The sequence below is a fragment of the Tubulanus polymorphus genome, chromosome 1, assembly GCF_964204645.1.
Source record: "Tubulanus polymorphus chromosome 1, tnTubPoly1.2, whole genome shotgun sequence".
Taxonomy (NCBI): Eukaryota; Metazoa; Nemertea; class Palaeonemertea; order Tubulaniformes; family Tubulanidae; genus Tubulanus; species Tubulanus polymorphus.
In genome coordinates this window covers 19,417,426-19,431,546 of record NC_134025.1, presented here as the reverse complement: position 1 = coordinate 19,431,546, position 14,121 = coordinate 19,417,426, and the positions used below count along the sequence as shown (strand labels likewise).

Sequence of the window (14,121 nt, the reverse complement as noted above, 5' to 3'; positions counted from 1 at the left end):
GGCTTGTAAATTAAACATCGCATTTTGTGGTATTATCAAACAATCTTTATTGTCAGATATGGAATTTTCTCTCTGATCAATGAGATCGTGTTTATCTATCATTTGCATCACTTTTAGTTACTGTTAAGTTTCTATAATATTCAGGTGGTAACAAAATTTTCTTGAATTTACTCAAAATGGCGGCGCCCATCAAAAATTTGTTTTTATGTAGAAACTATCGAAATTTCTTCGGTTACCCGTATTTTCTTGGCGCTGTTCATCCAATATCAATTTCTAATTACTCCACCAGTTCTGCTTCACCAATCGTAGAGTGCAGAGATAAAATCCGTCACTCGTGTGTTTACTTTGTGGACAATGTCAATAATAATGAAAGAAAATTAGTAGTACCGGCGTTGGCGGTAGTAGTGAACTCTTCCGCTGTTGGCAGTGGCACAAAGTCTAGGCCGCCTTCTACGACTGCATCGATATCATTGTTTCCTTCAATTCTATCCATGATAAAAACACGTCAACGGTCTACTGCTGCTCTGAAAAACAATGCTTCGATATCATTGATACCAATACGTCGGTATCATTTGACCAGGCGAAAGTTGTGCAGTTCAGACGACGAAAAAAAGTCTCCGCTAAGATTGTCCAACTGGAAACCCATCATTTGGCCAAGTGTATTCAAAACAATTCGAAATTGGTTCTTGACTTTTTTGATTAAGGGCTATTTGGATGCTTCTTATACAACATCAACATTTCTGGATGGTGCTGAACAGGTTGGTTTTTGCCCTCTTGGGATTTAAGTTCCAGCCAATTAATAAGTTATGGTTTGGTATATGTGGATACTACGAAATGTCTTTTTAACTGAATCTTTTAACTGAATCTGACTAGCTGACGAAGTCAGAAAAAAATGACGTCACTTGACGTCCGGTTTGAAGTTCATGGGGAAATCGGAAGTAGAATTACGTCATGCTAAAATCCAACATGTCATTCATTTAGTGATATTTAGAACAAGATTGGGTCGTTGAATAGTTTGACAATCAACTGCGTTGATCGAACGAGTTGAAAAAAGCTTAAATTCCCTTAGCAACAGAAGTGAATTCATAATAAAAATTGCGCCCGGTCCTCTCTGCATGGGTTCGAATCCTGGAAAATTATGCGTGCACGTGCAGCAGTCAACTCCAGCCGCAGGACTGAAATACGTAATTATTTTATCAATGACCCCAAAACTGCGATGAGAGTCGCGTTAGAGTCATATGATTTGTTTAAAATTTCACGGCAGTGCGGCGGATCGGCACGGTCTCGATCCGAGCAGCCAGCAACATCGCAGTCGGCAAAAACATTTAGTCATAGAATACATTATGGTTTCACAAGGTTAATACCAGTACCATTAAAAAGTTCTTAATACACTTTATCTAAATCGAAATTGTAATCTTTTAGCAGACAGTGGTAAAGAGACCTAGGTTATATATAGGCCTAACTAAGAAATTTTTCAAGTTATTTTCTTGCAGAAAATTTAATTCCATTTGATCTGTTTCTTTTTGAGGAAACATCTTGACAAGTTTTAAGTTTATAAGCACTGTTCAATGCTATTTACAGATAGCTCTAGATCTGCCGGAGCTATCCCTCTAACTCACTTGAACAAACTCTCATGAAATGTCATGCATTATGCGTGAAATGAAGGAAATCACTTTTAAATGAAGCTCATTTTGCTGTGAAATTTTGGCTTTATTCAGGTGAGAACCTCATTTGCAAATCCTGGGTACGGGCATGTAATTTTATTGACAATCTATCACTTATCCATTGTTGCAATAAATATTTGTTATGAAATTTGCAGTTACTATTGTACTGAAATGAGTTAATTTCCCATATTTCAAACATCTCGTCGGGCACAAGAGTTTACTGGGTCAAAGTCAAACATTCATACAACTCTGGCCTCTAAAACCAATTTTTGAGTCAATGAGACAATTGCCCATATAACATTGAGACAGAAGCAGTACTAATGTTTGCAACATATACATATGTTCATGGATATAGAAACATCCATTAGAACTCCTTGAAAAATAATATAAAAATTTCCCCAAAAACCATGAAAACCTTCCTACCTAAATTGTGCTTAAAATCTTGAGGCGGATGTTTTCTTTCGATCAACCATTTCAATGGCCCTTCACTAACATCATGCGCATCTCACAAAAATGTTCTACACTCTTATAATGTATGTGTGTATTATAAATACATGGTACCTGGCCATAGATGTATGGTACCTAGCCATATTTCATAAACACAATTGATTGCAAATTTGAAGCGCTATGATTGTGGTAAGGTTATGTGTAGCACTATGATTGTGGTAGGCTATTGGTACCTATGCATATTTTGTAACCACAATCCATTGCAAATGACTTATCTCCAGGAGGTGTTGGATATTGAAACAGTCAGATTGTCACCAAGTGAGCATGGTGTCCCTGGACCCAAAGTTCTTAATTCTTGTACTAAACTCTGTTAACTTATACTATGATCCCTGAATTTCCTATACAAAATATGGGGAACTTAATGATGTATAGTTCTAGCTTATGACATGTGCTATGATTGTGGCAAGTTTCAAGGTCATTGGTTTTTGTATGTCTACCAGGGGGTGTAGAATATTGAAATTGTTATATTGTCAAGCATTTCGGGTCAATTCCCAAGTGGGCACAGTGTCCCTCGACCCCTAGTCGAATTTTGTTAATGATTTCTTATAGCCTACATGTATTGAAATGATGAAACTTATTTTTCAGGCTGTCAATTTCGTATCTAATTGCCTCTCAGAAGGTCAACTTGATGATCTAAAGGATTTGATCGATCAACAGGTATGTTGCATTGCATAGATGATCTACATATGAAGTGAATGTATCCAGCCTGCCTATTACTCCTCAAGCTGCCTGAATCACCCGGAGGAGTAGGCCTAATTGACACTACATAGTGAAATTCCTGAGTGCTAATGGGTTAACAGAAAATCGTCTTTGTCTATTCAGGCATTAGAAGAGGCTCAGCATTATTTATCTCTAATGAGTGCCGCTCAAAAACAACAAGTAGCTGTAAATAAAGATGACATGTTTCTCAGATATATTCACGAAATTGGAATGATATTCGACGATGAAACAGGTAGGTCAAGGTACCCATATAAGTAGTAACACTTTGATGAATCCTGAATGGTCATTTTGTTATCCATGACGCATTATGTAAATTTTTAGGACAGCGATTTGTCGAGATTACAACTGTTTTTCAAGGAATGCCAGGTTTCAGTGATTTAAAAGAAAAAGGAGACCCCGTTCGTTTTCAAGAACAACTGAAAAATAGAGCAAATGAACTCTACATTTGTAACTACAGGTGAGGGAGTGATTAGAGCTATATTATTCTCTCTTGTTTTTTATCATAGAGTTCAGTAAATGTACAGAAACCTTGCCTAAATGCGTGAACACCCACAATCCAGATCAAGGAACAATGGTTATTGTATTATTCCTGGCGTTGAGATTTATTTCAAATTGTTTATTCAAATGAATTTCAAACATTTGAAATGAATTTGAAGACAGATAATCGCTTATTTCGGATGAATGTTGATGGTCCTGATTTTTCCTTCTCTTTTTCAAAGAAATCTAAATTTATAGTTGGGTTTTAAAAAGTCGGAAACTCGCCTATCTCGCGTGGTGGGATGGCTATTTTCTTCCTTTCTGATGTAAGTTAAGTGAAAAATAAATCATTGTTGATATTACTCCCTTACAGCTTGGAATCAACGATATATGCCATCAGTATTAATTTTAGTTTTGGTTAGTGTATTAGAATAGTAAAATAAACCCGAAATATTTCAGTGTTTTCAAATCTTGATTTAATTTTTCCGTTTACCGAAATAAATTCTCAAGTAAGACTTTTTCTATAGTCCCAAAAGATCCCACTTACGCACAGTTTTTTACTTTACTCTCATTATGGATCAAGTATAAACCTAAGATTTCATTGTGAATAAGAAAATTTAGTTCTTTCATACCAGAACACAAATTACTGGTTAGAGTAGAATCCTATTAATAACTCGAAAATCCGATCAACTCAATGAATATATGGAAATTTTTTTTCTGTCTGCTTTGTAAAACCATACATTTAAATTCACTCTACTTGAAGTTGCTCAGCTAGAATATTCTCCTCTCAGCTCAAATATTTGAACGACCTCTGGCCTGGCAGTAAACACAAGTATCAATTGAAAACATCCATGTGTTTACTGACAGTATGATATAATGATCCAAGACAAAACATTGCTCACAGAGGTATTCAGTGATTAGTACGTATTCAGTTAATAGTCTTCAGCATGGCTAGCGATCCTATAAACCGAAAATTGACAGCCATGTAGAATTGTTACCATGCACGTGCTTATTGATTATTATTGAGTGTCGACATGTGGTTACGTTCGTTTTGTGTACTATTTTCATGTTAAAAGAAGTGATGATCTGTTTTGATTGAAATACGAATGTGGAATATAGCTGCGATGCAGCGATGACAGGTTTTCTGCACAGCTATGTCATGTGCTTTTGGAATGAAAGGAATTTCAGAAAATATTTCTTTGTTGGGATTCTGACCTGATGTCATGACTGGTACCACTAGAATTAAGTCATCCTCTGTAAATAACCGGATATACAAGGAGTGTTTTTATTTCACAAAGTGGACTATCGCTTGGTTGGGCCATCCTGCATAGACCCGGGTTCGATCTACGGAATGAAAACAACTTGCCCATTGGGGCAAGCATATCTGAAATTTTGGCTGCCCCCTGGAAAATCTTGCCCTACACAAACAATCCAACAATCCAAATGGTGGTGCAATCACCGTTGTAGCGAGTGGGAAAATAGCTTTGGGATCATTCATTTATTACGTACGCATCAAATTTTTCAACTCAGCTAAGTGGCAACTGCTTTTGAAGGCTATTGATGAAGGCTAAATTGGGTAAATTGGCAATTTTATGATGTTTTGGGGATTTTTAGCAATGTAGTGTGACATCATCTCTACTAACGTTAACAACCCGAGCAGAATTGTACAACATTTGCTGTCGAATTTACAACTGGCTTTTTATATATTACTGATACAACATGTAAAATTCTTCAATGAGAAAACTACAAAATAAGAAATAAAATTTACGATGATTTTTAGCCCACTTGGGACTTTACCCTAGACACATCTTCAGCCCAAAAACTGGCCCTGTCAAAACCTGTCAAGATGGCCGACTGGCAGACATTGTTGTTCTCCAAAATCAGCACATTTTATACGTTTTTGAACTTTTGGAGGAGGGAAATTTTGAAGACGCTTTAATCAATTACCTTGATCTTTCGTTTTTATTTGAATCCCCCCAGGGCCCATCAGCATAACAAAAATTCTGTCGATCGGACTCAAGATAGCCGTCCTATGACCTTATTAGTGCCCAAAAATGTCAATTTTGGTCCGAGTCCTGTAGCTTCCTACTGGTTTGCCATTTCTCATTGCAATTTGCTGATGGGTATCCTTCGGAAAGGGATGTTTTATACCTGACACAGATTTTTTTGATCAGCCAATTATGAGGCAATAGGTGGCCATCTTGGTGTCATAAGTAGGCCTACTCATTTGTAGGTGGGAAAAAGTTTTTCAACATTATATTGATACCTAAGCATATTTTGTTACCACAATGAATTAGAAAAGTGTAGCTTATAATGTGTTCTATGATTGTGGCGAGTTTCAAGATCATTGATTGTTGTATATGGCCACCAGGGGGCGTTAAATAATACAATACCTTAGTATTTCTATATTATATTTGTACCAATGCATATTTTGTTACCAAAATCAATTGCAAAGATGTAGCTCATGACATCGTCTATGATTGTTGTGAGTTTTAAGGACATTAGTTATTCTATATGGTCACCAGGGGGTGCTGAATAGTTTAATAACTTAGTATTTCCTTATTATATTGGTACCTAGGCATATCTTGTTACCATGATCAATTGCAAAGTTGTAGTTCATGACATATTCTATGATTGCGGTGAATTTCAAGGTCATTGGGTTTTGAATGTGGTCACCAGGGGGCGTTGAATAGTATAATAACTCTTATTTCCATATTAAATTGATAACGAGGCATATTTTGTTATAACAATCAAAATTCAAAATGGTAGCTGCTGACATATTCTATGATTGTGGTGAGTTTCAAGGTCATTGGTTTTTGTATATGGTCACCAGGAGGCGTTGAATATTGAAATTGTTAGATTATTGAGCATTTGAAACCTCTTCCCAAGTGGGCATGGTGTCCCTGGACCCCTAGTTCATTTACTGCGCTGAAAATTGCATGTCGATGTGCGACGTAGTTTGCGGTATTTACTGTGGAGCTGTGATGATAGCGCCCTTGTTTTAGTAACACGTGGAGCTCACCAAAATCAACGAAGTGGTTAATCTTTAGATAAAGTATATTCTCTTAACAAAGAAAGATTTGTTTGAAAATGTTTGAACTAAAATCAATTATGTATATGCTCGGGATTATCTTGACCAAAAAAACGTTTGTATCAATATGCGGATGAATTTTAAACAATTTTAATTTGCATTAAAAACACCATGCAGGTCGACCAATATTGTGTAGTATATAGTTGTGTTCGAACCCTGCGTTAGCTGTGGCTGACTCGCTACGATCCTGCCTATGCGTGGGATCCATCTTGATGACCACGGCGTCTTTTTGGGCTACTGCTTAACGCTAAGGTTCATGATGAAATGGTTACGTAGTAGGGTAGCCGCGATCCGCACGCTTTCTCATACGGCCTGGATTTAGGTGCCAATAGAATGATACTACGAGGGAATGTTGATTGTCGCCTCTGTGAATTCGCCGATGAAATTATACGCCCGATACGAGTGGGCACACATAGCGATCAAACCGAAATTCGGTCAGCGACTGGCACTTAGAGGGAGAGAGTTAACATATCACATGATATCAACAATGCATCCTATTGGTTGATAAAAATGGATCGTTCGGCGAAATTCGCTGAGTGCGGGCAGACGAGCGAATTTGCGGGCGATCCGATCGCTGGCGTAAATAATCGGCCGAAAATATCAAACATGTTCGATACGGGCGATTCGCCGGGCGATCGTATCGGCCGACGAAATCGTTGTCGCCGTGAGTGGCCACACGAGCGAATTTTTCGGGCGATTTATAAATTCGCCGCGATCGGGCAAAAAAATACGCTCGTGTGCCCCTACCTTTACATGTACAAATTGTTTATGTCGAACTGGTGTACTCGAGTGTGAGAATAGATAAACAATTCATTAAAATGTCGAACTTGTTACTAACCCGACCACACAGAAAGAATCGGTTTTGTTGTAAAATGTTATAATATTTATCAGTTCCTTTCTAAAACTGACGGGTCTGATATAGTAAAATATCATTGATCATGGTTTAAAAAAGTAATGTACAGGTTAGATAGGTGGCCGACTGTGTCAACTTGTAAAATCAGCAATGAATGGAGAGACAAGGTATCAGTTTTTTTGCCTTAGGTCTTGGCTTTGAATCCTGAAAATCCGTGCAGAGTTTGTGTAGAATACTTTCTCATCTCCCAATACAGCTAGATTTGACTTCAGATTCAGCAACAAAAAATATAAATATGAGATCTGAGATGCTTTTGATTTCATTAGGAGGCTTATAATCTATAATGATTATAATGCATGTATTTCATTTCAAAATATATTAGGCCTACTTTAAATGTGTTATGTATTTACCTTCTCTTCCTCGTATAAACAACTGTTTGTCATTTAAAATCTAATTACCTTATACTTTTATGACATGCATTTCCTTTTATGTCAAGTATAAGCTGATAGAGCACCTTTCTAAACCAATGTTTGGTCTAGTATGGTGGATATGATTAACTCCTTCAATTCACTAACTTCTGCGCTGAATCTAACTGTGCCCATGGGCACCTTGTTTGAGTAACCTTTTGAACATCTCCGCGATAACTGCTGCAATTGAACGCTGAAATTTTTCATGAATAACCAGTGGGTGGGCGAGCAGGGAGTTATCGTGACGGATTTTTGATTAATGCCCTCATTTTCGTGGGCTGGGGCGTGGGAAATTTTGTGTTGCTCGGATCAATGAATGAGTCACTAGCACTAGTGGGGCCGCGTTTAGTGTACCATCGGAGATGTCTAAAACTAAAAAGAGAATCCGTGCTCAGAGTCATTTTAAAATGAATTGGCTATGCAAAGTACTTTACCTGACACTTAGACTTCACAAGGCCTGTGGGCCTCTAGTTCATATACATTAAGCATTACAGTACACAATTGCACTCTGACACCTCCCCTAATGCGTACGTAATAAATAAATGATCCCTTTGAGACATAGAATTGCACTAGCCCGATGGACAAGTGATAATGATAACCTAGTTGCCCTATTGAAAATATACTTGTCCCGAGCAATCAGACAAGTGCTTAGATGGGACGCTGGGTGACGCCATCTTGAATCTGTGTGGAATTACCGGCTTAACTTTCGCTACAGCAGATTCAAAATACATACTTGTATATTTAGGGTTTCTGCTGCTTCGCAGAAACCCTCTTGTAATTCTGTTGATTATTATTATTACTTGTCCCCTTTCCCGCCAAAACATTTTTTCATAATATGAAACGTCTCCCAGATTCGACTACTCACAGCCTGTAAATGTTATGTTTATTTCGGACAGATATATAACCTCTCAAAGCACCGTTTCAAATTTGCATAAAGTAATATATTAAGAATTAATCTCACGTAAACAGAATCTTACCGTGTCAGGAGAGCGAACAAGAATGCATGTGGCATGTTTTTGATATCTATTGAGTGAGTTTATATTTTATATTGAATAGGGATTTTCTTACAGCCAGGAGGTCTATTGTAAGTGGGTGATTTTCAACATGTTAGATATCGTTGATGCGTTCTATTCATCCAACCCCCATCCTCACTTGCCAGGGGCCCGCTTTCGCTCCCCGAACTCGCTTCCACCAGCTCCCTCATGACGCATGATTTCATTACTCGCGCTTTTACGCATGACATCATATTTCGATTTGCGAATTACTTTCTTGTTCGGTAAAACATTCGCTGATTGGTCCATTTAACGGGAATTCCAACTGAAGCCTAATGCTGTTTGTTACTTGTGCTGTGATTGGAACGACCGGATTCTGGTCGGCTAGTAATGAATCCAACGATTCGTGAGGCCAAGGGGGTCGGGGATCGGCTTTAGCGTAGTGAGTGCCCAACCCCCGTGCTATATCATAGTGTTTTGCACTCTTAACGGGGAGTCATTCAAATTTGTTAATATGTCTGGCTTTCAGCTGCTGATCTTCGTTAATGGTTTCGTCCGGGGGTTTCGTAATCCATAAACGCCAGTATCAACTTCGGCCAGAGCCTTATTGTTATCGTCGATTGGTCTACAAATCTTGAAATTTACTGACTATTTGTTTGTAATAAAAATGTGGATTTGAGCTTGATCGTACAATGTAAACCAGGTTCTGCAAATACTAGTCAAGAGAACACAAATTGTCTTTGATTCTAATAACAAAGTGTCTGCTCTGTTTACAAGGCTTCACTTGTAGAAACACTCAAAACATGGTCCATCATTGTTTTTTTAAATCTTATTATAGATTTGGTACTCTTTAAAATCCAGTATCAACAGCCGTTCGGGACTAGGCTCAATGCAATTTATGATTTATTGATAATTGTGTTAATTATTATCGGCGATCTACAACTTATACATGTATTCAAATATATCAATGAAACATTATATTTGTTAATTGAATTAACATAGTGGTCCGTTACTTTGTACAGTGCATCAACTCACCGGAATGAGATTTAGTTCTTGATAGAACACATCAAGTTCACAGCGATGTGATATCAAAATGGTTAATGAATACCAAAATTAATGCCTGTAGGAATCTATTAATATTGATTGAGTATACGCGGTTTAGTTTGGTTTCAAAGCTGGTGTAGTACATAAAAACGTACATATGGGCAATATGTCAACGATTATGATTAGTTCATGCAACTGCCACCAGGGGACTATGAAAGCACCATTTTGACTAAACTTGGTACATCAGTACTCTTTTATGTGGTAGCCCTTATGGCTCCACATATCCAGATTATGTGTTGACCAGTAGGTTGCGCTCCTTCGAAATAGCCATAGGCCTATGTTATTAACTTGATGAGAAGGATTTCGATGAAATCTTTGTACCCTTCCCAGTGCAACATTTAAACTAGTCACACAGAAACCCGTTATCGCTGCTTTGCAGCTATATTCTTTATTAGCAATCGTAAATATAAGTACAGATAAATAGTTTAATTATCAAGTTGAATTAGTAACTTCTGACTTCATTGGCAATAAATGTATGCAATAGATTATATGATTTAATTTTATTTGACAACAACTCAATCCAAGGTCAATGCAACTTAGGTGTGTTTTCATCAAAAGGTTTTATTTGATTTTACAGATGAAGGGATTGATTATTATATCAAACCATTTATGTAATTTAAACTAAAATAAGAAAATTTAATTGATTACGGTGGCGACAAGAAACTTACTACAGGATTCCTACAGGAGAACAATGAGGATAAACATCGCAGTTTGGTGATTCTGAATCAGCGGCCAAATATATGATAACGGAGGACTTATTTTCGATCTGTTCAAAATGAAATTCACTTTCTACTTCGTTTTCACTCCAAAAAGGACATATTCTTTTCTCGAGCCTTGTATTATGGTATCTCCCAATTTCGATCTGTAGACCCAGGGTGCCACTCCTATTTTGAGCCAGTGACGATCTCCTATATCTAGATAGGTTGGATATGGTATAAGATTTGGGAGTAAAATTCTCTTTAACTGTCCTGTATCTAGTTCATGACTTGATGCGATCTCGTGGATGGATTGTATGCACTCCCCATTAATCAGTTTTAAGTATCAGTATAAGATGTACTGGGTATATAAAATCTTCCAATACAGGTTGACCAAATGCTCAGGGGTTGTAAGAATTCATATTCAATCCAATATTTGATATTTTTTCAGATTTATTCGAGAATTCACGAAAGGAGTTGACGGAGATTGGAAAATTAATCGTTTAAATCACTTTCATCCACAAGAAGTTGTGAATGTTACGCCTCCATTTCAACGCTGAAATTATTGCACAGTTTGATTTTTAAGTTTACTGAATTCTTTAGTCGAGCTTTAAAGCTCACTTGGGGTATAAGGGCTATTGCCTTCACTTCTCCCCCTTCTGGTCATCGATATCTAGACAGAATGAGGTTTCAGGTCTGTGCCGAGTTTTTTTTTTAGGGTCAGTTCTATATCAAGAAAAGGGGCTCTTTCTCACCGTGAAAAAGGGGTACTTTTCTATACAGAAAAGGACAGATCTTGAATATGAAGTGGTGGGTACCTGAATAAATCATCTGAGAATGGATTACATAACTTTTCATTAAAGAAAAAAAACACAAAAATTATATCCAAATTTCGAAAAAACCTTGACCCAAATGTTTTGACTGACTTTTTGAAATGCACTTTGAAACATTTAGGGGGATCGTTCGCTACCCCAGACCCCCTCAGCATGGGCCTGGATTTTTTTCTTGGAAGTTTTCACCATGTTTTGATGTATTATCTAGATATTCTGTCTATACGATCAAGATTTAGGCGTAGTCATATGGTAATTGAGTGACCCCCTATTACATTCATAAAAGCCTCTTAGATATCTAGATTTAAGTCAAATAATTGAGTTTGTAGATTGAGATTGAGTTTTGGATAATTTGTTGCCCTTTGTATCGTACAAATTTTAAATATCCATTTGTTGTATCAGATAATCTCAAGTCTGATTGTTTGATTTGACTGATATTTCCAGTTGCTATAGATTGCTTTAGATGAACTCTGTGTGAACTCTGTCAGTGATTTGGACAGATTTTCAATATCATTCAAGTCAGGTTTCACTTATCTTGTGCAAAAATCCTTGCTCCCATCAGATTTGATTTTGGGCGTGACTGTACTTATTTGAACAAATCCACAATACATGCAATCTAAGCAGGCTTGACTATATGTATCTACTCTAGAAATGTACGCAGCTCAAAAATTGGCCTGATCAATAGTATATAGACTTAACATTAAGACGGCCATTGTTGGTCATCAAATTCAGCACTTTTGTACAATTTTAAAGTTTTTATGGGAAATTTGGAAGTGCTTTAATTGATAAATTGATGTAATGCCAGCTATGTTACGGTAAAATTTGAGCTCAGGGAAGAGATCTAAATCATATCAGGCAGGTATTTGGAGTGGTCAATTGTAAATCAGTTGGCTACCAACTCAGTCTTTGCTCTTTGATGGAAAAAGGATTTTTGGTTAGAATTTATACATGTTTTAACTTAATTGTTATAGCATGTCCCTGTCTGGATGGGTGGGAAGACCTTGTTTCCACTCAACAGTCAACAGTTTTAGACCACTTTCTTAATACATTAGCTTATTATGTGGATTTTTGATGGAAGGAGGATCAGTGACTTATGTAAGTTATCCAAAATGGCTGCTGCAGTCATACATGCATTATATGAGTGAAATAGAAATTTATGTCCTTGTTCCCGCTTTACAATCTAGTCTGCAGCTGTCATTCTGCTGTCTGTACCCACCCCCTCAAATGAATACCTTTTGAATGGAGAAGTCTGGACGAACACATTTTTCACAAATGGAGAATGTCTGTCTAAAATTGATGGTTCAGACGTGACACCCTAATTCATTTTCAATGATAAATGCCTGGGGTACTGCCACAGGGGTTGACAACGCCTGGACAAACATGTTTTGAGAAAATTACAAATGTCTGACGAACATCTGGGCCCAGTTCCATAGTCATGGCTTAGACTTAAGACCAATTCAAGACCTTCTTAGTTCTATAGCCAATCTAACAACTTAAGACCAGTCTTAAAATTTAAGGGCCAATTTTGGACTTAAGTCTCAACTGAGAAACCGGCCCTGAGGGTTGTGTAGAGACAGCAGGTTGATAGCTGCGCAGCTTTTGACTGATATTTTTGGTAACAGGTACTATGTAAGTTAGTTAGGAAAAGGAAGAGGATATGCCTTAGTTGTATATTTGCAGCCCCTACTGTACCAGGTATTTCAATTTATATATGTATGATGAGCCTATGCATATTGTGTATGTTCACCGGTGGCGTGTGATATTGAAATATCAGATAATCAAATGTCAAGCATAACCACTTCCCAAGAAGGCATAGTATCTCTGAACATCGATCGGTAAATTCTAAAATCCATTTTCAAAAGAATTTTATATGTGGATTATTATTCAGCTTGGAAAATTTTTGGTCATGAAGTCTGTAATTTACATTAGTTTTTGTTTAATGAATTTGCCATATTTCTAGTGGTTTTAGCTGAATGAGAAAATATCGATTGATCGGAATTGTAATGTAGTCAAATTCTGGTCAATGCCAACTTGCTGGACAATGAGAACCTTCTGTTTGATGAATTGCAGATCATATAATTGTTGCATTGGCTTATATATGTACAATGTAATACAATTAACATTTTGATAAGTCACTACGTGTATGTATTTAAAAAATAAAAGTTTCTATATTGCAATATTGTATGTGTTTGACTGTTTCGTTTGATTGTATATAAGAAACCTTCCCGGAGTTATGATATACAAGTACTGTAGCCTAGTATGGTTGGTACCACAAAAGAAAAATAGGAGTTACAATACTGCATAGCAGGGGTAGATACATAAGATCACTCGGCATTCGTGAGAGGAATTTTATTAATAATTGTATGCAAATGTATACCGCAAAAAGAAAGAAATCACAAATAAAATGAACAGGAAAACATTTCGGCAGCAACTTTTTGACTTTGATACAGAATTCAACATATTTGAAGTTGAAAAAGGATTAGTTTGTTGAAGTAGTAATATGTAGGAGATACGTCGACCCGACATAACAACAGCACTTGCAGCTTGAGTAATTAATACGATGGAATTCCTTTTTGGGCCATGTATTTTCTTTTTCGAGCTACAGTGCGTTCCAATTTTAATGGGTGAATATGATTTTGTATAGGACCATTATTTTTCCTGTGATTCAGGCACCGTACAGGACATTGAAGTTAACACTGAAGTATCAATATTTTTCGGTAC

The 14,121-nt window shown here is 37.0% G+C and overlaps 1 protein-coding gene across 1 annotated transcript; it reads left to right on the top strand.

Moving 5' to 3' along the window:
- The first annotated feature begins 184 nt into the window (after positions 1 to 184).
- Positions 185 to 13,567, top strand: LOC141915343 (m-AAA protease-interacting protein 1, mitochondrial-like). The gene is made up of 5 exons (XM_074806837.1): positions 185 to 758; positions 2,757 to 2,828; positions 2,994 to 3,123; positions 3,213 to 3,348; positions 11,022 to 13,567. Exons 1-5 carry the CDS (start codon positions 492 to 494, stop codon positions 11,128 to 11,130), a joined length of 714 nt encoding a protein of 237 aa, XP_074662938.1. The 5' UTR covers positions 185 to 491; the 3' UTR covers positions 11,131 to 13,567.
- The last annotated feature ends 554 nt before the right edge of the window (positions 13,568 to 14,121 follow it).

Excerpts from the sequence above, each read along its gene's own strand:
- LOC141915343 (XM_074806837.1), top strand. The coding sequence starts at position 492 with ATGATAAAAACACGTCAACGGTCTACTGCTGCTCTGAAAAACAATGCT. Across the intron at positions 2,829-2,993 it reads AGGATTTGATCGATCAACAG|GCATTAGAAGAGGCTCAGCA; the intron begins GTATGTTGCATT and ends TTGTCTATTCAG. Across the intron at positions 3,349-11,021 it reads CTCTACATTTGTAACTACAG|ATTTATTCGAGAATTCACGA; the intron begins GTGAGGGAGTGA and ends ATATTTTTTCAG.